The sequence below is a fragment of the Cicer arietinum genome, chromosome 6 (assembly GCF_000331145.2).
Source record: "Cicer arietinum cultivar CDC Frontier isolate Library 1 chromosome 6, Cicar.CDCFrontier_v2.0, whole genome shotgun sequence".
In the NCBI taxonomy this organism is placed as follows: domain Eukaryota; kingdom Viridiplantae; phylum Streptophyta; class Magnoliopsida; order Fabales; family Fabaceae; genus Cicer; species Cicer arietinum.
Window position 1 is genome coordinate 70,129,775 of NC_021165.2, and position 6,608 is coordinate 70,136,382.

At 25.4% G+C, this 6,608-nt stretch overlaps 1 protein-coding gene across 1 annotated transcript; it reads right to left on the reverse strand.

The window, feature by feature from the left end:
* Nucleotides 1-2,088: 2,088 nt before the first annotated feature.
* On the reverse strand, nucleotides 2,089-3,531 carry LOC101503654 (small ribosomal subunit protein eS27y-like). The gene is made up of 4 exons (XM_004507467.4): nucleotides 3,399-3,531; nucleotides 3,015-3,116; nucleotides 2,880-2,908; nucleotides 2,089-2,384 (listed from the first exon to the last, which is right to left on the reverse strand). Exons 1-4 carry the CDS (start codon nucleotides 3,399-3,401, stop codon nucleotides 2,258-2,260), a joined length of 261 nt encoding a protein of 86 aa, XP_004507524.1. The 5' UTR covers nucleotides 3,402-3,531; the 3' UTR covers nucleotides 2,089-2,257.
* Nucleotides 3,532-6,608: the final 3,077 nt, after the last annotated feature.

The window sequence follows — 6,608 nt, forward strand, 5'->3', positions numbered from 1 at the left end:
ATCGTGGAAACAAATACAATAACATTTTTGTAAATTTATATATTTCATTTTTTAAGAAAGGTGGACAATTGAGAAATTTTCCTGACTCAATTTTTGATATTTTTTTTCCTTTCTTATCAATGAGAATGGGCTCTGGACAAGATGTTTTTCCTCGCTTCTTAAAAAATTGCTAAATTCATAAAAATAGTTTTTTAAAGTAAAACAAAATTATTATTAATAGTCAGAAACATATGGGCTTTTTTTAAAATACAAATAATATTTTTTAGATACATTTTCTAAATACATGTCATGCCATAAGGATAATACACGACTTCATGAAAATGCGTGCATAATATAATGTGAGTTTTTAAGGTTATAAAATGGAACACAAATTTTATATACAAGAATATGTTAATATTTTCTAATGTTGTCAAAATATTCCCTACACAACTATATCTAATAATTAAATGACATTTTATGTAATAGTAAGTCATTTACTCATGCAAATTGTACATTGAATATATCCGAGCAATAATTATTTTGACTTAGATAAGACCACATAGATAATCTCTTCAATAATTTTTAACACAGTATTATTTTTAAATTAAATTTGAACTCGAGTATTTATGAAGTATAAAAACATTTAAACCATTTCATTTAAGTGTTTTTGTGTTATTGATTTTTTTTTACCATATGAAAACTTTTCAGAAGTTCGTCAAACATTCTAGTACTCAGAATATTATTTTTATTTAACAAGTGTAGTTAAAAAAGGTACAAAAAATTACGTTTTTTTTCAAATGTGTACATTCGAAATAATATGGTGGCGTAAAAAGTTCCTAGCTGGATTGAAATATACTCCACACCAAATGCAAAAGCTAGGGCTACCATAACCACAAAATTGTGAAAAGGAACCCAAAGTACTAAAGGTTGCTCCTTCAGTCCTTGCCAATAAAAAAGTATCCTTTCTTGGTTAGCATGCATATGTTGTTGTACCTACTAATAACTACACGTATATTTTGGTCTGGTTATTGAACCTACTTCAAAGAACATCAATGTAAGAGCCTCAGTTGGAAGTTTGAACTTTTTTTTTCTTTCATTAATAGTAATCCCTGAATTCCACTTCAATCCTAGACCCACTCATATAACTATACTTTTTTGGTCTGCTTATTAACTGTATAATGATGGATAGAATAGAATAAAATGAAATACAATGAAATCTACAAAAAAATTTACCCACTCCCTCAAATTAAAAGGATTATTGTTACATTAGGTAGATGGAATATATTTGATCACTTTCTATTTTATTTCAAAATATTTAAAATAAAATATAACGTCATTATAGTTTATTCCATTATTCCTGTTTCCAATAATTCATTAACCTTAACGTCATTGCAGGCCACAAAAGATAAAGTATACTTTTACTTTTGGAGCTTAAAAATGTAACAACCAAAATGAATGGCGATGGCATAATTTCCACTTGTTAATATTACTCTAAAGCATTTGATTCATAAAATAACTTGAGATACTTGGTTAAAACTTCAAAAGAAATATGATCATTATTAATAGATGTTTGGTAAAGCTTATTGCAGTTATAAAAGCCAGACTAGGAATCATTTTGAAACTAACAGAATTGGAAACACCAATATCTATGGCTTCTGTATTAGATGGATATCAAGATTGGAGCTACTTTACAAAATATATACTCTTGAGATTGATGACATTTCGCATGCAGGCCAATTAATGAATGATGAAATTTAGGTTTACTTAAAACTCTCAATTTTTGATTTTGAGAACTGAGGTCTGCTATAGAAAAGTTTCAACTATGCAAATGTTCCTACAACTTATTCTTCCATAAGTATTAATAGATATTCCTCATTCTTTCCTCAGCACACCTTCATTTGATTCATTCCTTTCTTCCATTATACCACTAAACCAATTTTGAACCAGATTCAGACAGATAATAACCAATTTTGACCATTTCACCAAAATCAACCAGTTAACACACAATGTGTTTGAAAAACCACACCTAAAAATTCGGTTTGCATAACAAACCAGACCCCAAAACTTAAACATAAGAAATATATGGCAATAAAAATATAAACAGTTAACTTCAAGGTAAATAAAAAACTAGATTAAAGTCTTGGAAAAGGTTGGGGTTCAAGTCTTACAACTTAACAAAATTTAATACATTGAAACTATGAAAAACATTGATTCCATCTTAAGCCTCTCAAGAAAAACTCTCCAACCAACCATGGAAAAAGTAAAGATGACACACCATTCAGTCTCCCTTCTTCCTAAACGAGCAACCTTCTGTTAACCTTGCACGACCACCAGTTGGTTGGCACAGAACAGTTTGACAGTTACCGCATACCACAACAGTTTGAGAGTGGCTAAAGACAGTGGTTCTGCATTCAAGTTAAAAATATAAAATATATATAAGTACATTGAAACAGAAAAAAGTACACAATATTATTTGTATAGAATAAACGATCATTTCGGTCTCTGAATGTGTGAGACACTGTCACTGTAATCCCAAATTATATCAAAATTGCAAACACATAAACAAGTATCTCTTTTATTAGTCATTTTGGTCCTTGGTTCTTTTTTCAGGTAGTCAAATAAGTCCTAGAATATCTTATCCGTCACCAATATAGTCCTTCATAGAATTACTAACAAAAGAGACGCTAGGGATATGTTTGCAATTTCAATAAATGCAAGAACTGTAGTGACACATTCAGCTAACAAAATGGTTGTTTTCTCCAATTGTATACATAAAAATACTAAATATAGGATAAAAAATCCAATGCCAGCCTGAAATAAAATTACAATATTACAATCAAGTAATTAAAAGCACTATCAAAATTTGAACCAAAATATCAAAGAAAGTGCATAAAACTCACATATTGAAACAACCCTGGCATTTTACATCCTGCAATAAGAGAAAGGAAAAAAAGTTAAAAAAGCTTTTAACTTAACCTTCCAAAAAGAAAAAATAATAATAATAATTAGAAACAACTATAGAGATTAATTAATACCATGAAGAAAGAATTCGGTGACTGAACAAGACGTTTGAGTTTGTGCTTTCTCTTCTCAAGCTCAGCGGGAGGGTTTAACAAATCAATATCATTTTGAAGAACCTATACAAACCACAAAAAGGGCAACGATTTTAATCATTCATACAAAAAATTCGAAACATAAAAGCCATATCACAAAAATAACAGATTCAAAACCCTAAACATGACTCCAAACAGAAATACACAAAATGAAACGTAAGTTACATCGCATAATTGATGTGCTATTAAAAAAAATCAACAGAATAAACGATGATTGAAAACGGCCGTATAAATTATCTTCGAATAGAAAAAGAAAAAACAGAAAGAGAAATCACTGAAAAAATATACAAGGAACCAAACACTCACCATGATGGCGGTGGAGAACGCAAGAAAATCTCAGCAAAAACTAAAAACCCTAATTCCGGAGAAAAAAAAAGTAGTTTAGGTTAAATATTAAATGGGCTATCGGATCGGATCTGTGGCCCAATAACCGGTTTTGGGCTTCTTATAACAAAAATTAAGATTCTCATTAAATCGTGTAGTTATTTTTTACTCGTAAAAAATCATATAGCCTAAACCTCTTATCGTCGGATACAAATTTTAAAAATATATATAAATATATTGCCTCAAAAAAAATATATGATTAATTTTTTGCATTTATTATATTTTTATATTTAATTATATTGTTCCTAGAAAATTGACCGTGCTAATTTAATAATTTAGAGTTCAGTTTCTCGATCAATTTGTTCTTAATTGAAATTTTTGCATGAAATTATAAAAGAATGTGGATATGAAAATTTTGATTTTCAGAAAAAATATCAAATATTCTAAATAGTTAAATGAAAAATACATCGATACCTAACCAATAAAATACAATGATATTATTATTATTATTTTGTGAAAAAATAAAAATTACAAAATTATATTCGTTATATATTTATAAAATCGAATACACCACAACATCTATAAACAATAATTATTCTTTACGCATCTTCATTTTTAAAATTATTTTATATTTTTTCAATTTTTGTATAATCCAAATTGTATTTCTTTATATATGTGACTAAACAAGCATTCATATTTTATTTTTTATGTTGTTATACATTTAATTATTGAAAATGAAATCATTCAATAATTTGTGACTCAACACTTAATTTTTAGTAATAAATGAAATTATTCAATTACTAATTAATAAAATAATTAGTGAGGACAGTTGCTTATATTTGATGAACATGGATCTGTCCCTAATTAAATGTATATATATTATATTAAATTACTATAGAGATTAAATGTATCTCCAAAGTTTAATTTTGAATTAAAAATCAATAATTAAAAATGAAATAATAATAGAAAAAAATGAAGAGAACATAACTTTTTTTGTGTTACTAACAAATTTTATTTTGTTCTATATAGATTTTGATTGCTAGTTCAAGATATCATTTTTTTTGTTTGGAGAAATTGGTATAAACGATATTGTTATTGTTATGGCAACTTTTTTAATACTTGGAGAGTATAGTTTTTTATGCAATAAATAATATTATAATATCCAATGTACTCTTCTGCAATAAAAAAAAAGGTTATGTCTCTTCATGCAAATTTTTTCTCGTCTATATTTCATTTCTCGAATACATTTCTTTTACGGGTCATAATTATTTTTTTAATGATGAAATTATATATGAACAAATTTTCAATAGCATAAAAATTGCTATACATCGAGTCAACAAGTACATTTTATACAAAACACTCAATCAACAAAGAGAATCATGGACCCATACAAATCAACTTGTTATAAACATCATTGATTGATTGATGTCATAATTAGAATGTTTTAAATTATACTTAAATCAAAATCAAACTAAATGTTTTACACTTTCAACAATTGAGATCAATGATTATAAATAAAAGATTTCTCCTTTCCTTTGATTTAATCCTACTAGTCATAATTAAAAATAAAGATATCCTAAATATGCTGTCAATATTCAAGTCGCAAACATTTTTAAAAATGTAACAAAAAGTAAAAAGAAAGTAATAAATTCAAATGAAATTTTAATTAATTAATAAAAAACTTGAACTATTAATTGGAGAAGTGTTAAGTGTTTAATGAAAATTCAATAAAAAAAACGAATTGTTTAAAAAAATTGGAGTCAAATACTCTCTAAAATAATTTTTGGTTAAATTTTGTTCACTTTCTATTTAAACTTTGTATTACTAGGATCATATTCTCTTGTTAACTAATAAATTAAAACTAAAAAAATTAATAACAGTGAAACTTATATCAATATTGCATACATATTTGATGATTTAATTTGTGATTATGAACTTCTGGAGATCCCATTGCATGTGTTTGTAATTTTGAAAGTCATGGTAAATTTGTAAGTCACATATAAGGCAACTTTATTAAAAGTACAAGTGAAAGGTTAGACTTTCCCATCAAATTAGAGTTTGAACTCCAATTGAGAAAGGTAGCAACTTAATACGTTTTTTGAATTTCCTTCAATCAACTCAACGTCTCATCACATAATAAAGAAAATTAAAATTAATGAAAATTAACTTACAGAAGATTCAATTTAGTAGAAGGAGTTAAATTCATCCAATACGGTTAATTCAAATTTTAATCTATGTTGTGAGATATATTTATATTTAGTGTTTGACGCATCTTAAATATGATTACCTTTAATTGATGAAATTTGTATAAAAAATATAATAAAAATTAGATACAAAGTAATAAAAAAAAATATCTAATTATTTTAATTTAATTTAAAGACTAATTTATAGATGAATTGCATATTTTCTTTTAATAGAGAAAGAAAGATACTTTGAAATTAGATGGATACTTATTTTAGCATTTGCAGCGACACCGGAGTACTAAAATACATTATATATAATAACTCTAATTATATGTTGTAAGTCTCTTTATTAATTTGGGAAAATATTAGAGAAATTAAATTATGCATACTTAGTGTAAACTATTTTTACACGGATAAGTAATTAGAATCAAAATATTCAGGATTATCTTTTAAAAACAATTTTATAATGTGTTTATGTGACAATATTAATGAATAGTTATTAGTTATTTTTTAAAATAATTTTATACTGTAAATAAGTGGACTTCCATTTAATTCAAACTATTTTTTTGTTGACAATTTCTCAAAATATTATATGCTCCTTTAAAAAAAATCTAAATATAAGCTTATCATGTTCACAATTGTTCATAGTCATGATGGAGGATTCTGATATTGATTCGAATAGGCTCAGATAGTGGGCCTTCGATAGTTATCTGAAGTTATAAATATAAACTATAAAAATGTCTTTTACATAATTTAATAAATTAACATTTAAAATTATAAAGATATGAAAATTATTTGAAATTTTAAAATAAGTATAATTTATTTAGAAGAGTAGTTTTTCATTTATATATATAACATTTTATTTAGATTATATAACAAATAAAATAGAATTATTTAGATATTTATGATTTTGTTATTTAATTATGATATTTTTTAATTATTGATACACATATCACCATAAAATATATATATATATATATATATATATTTATATATATATATATATATA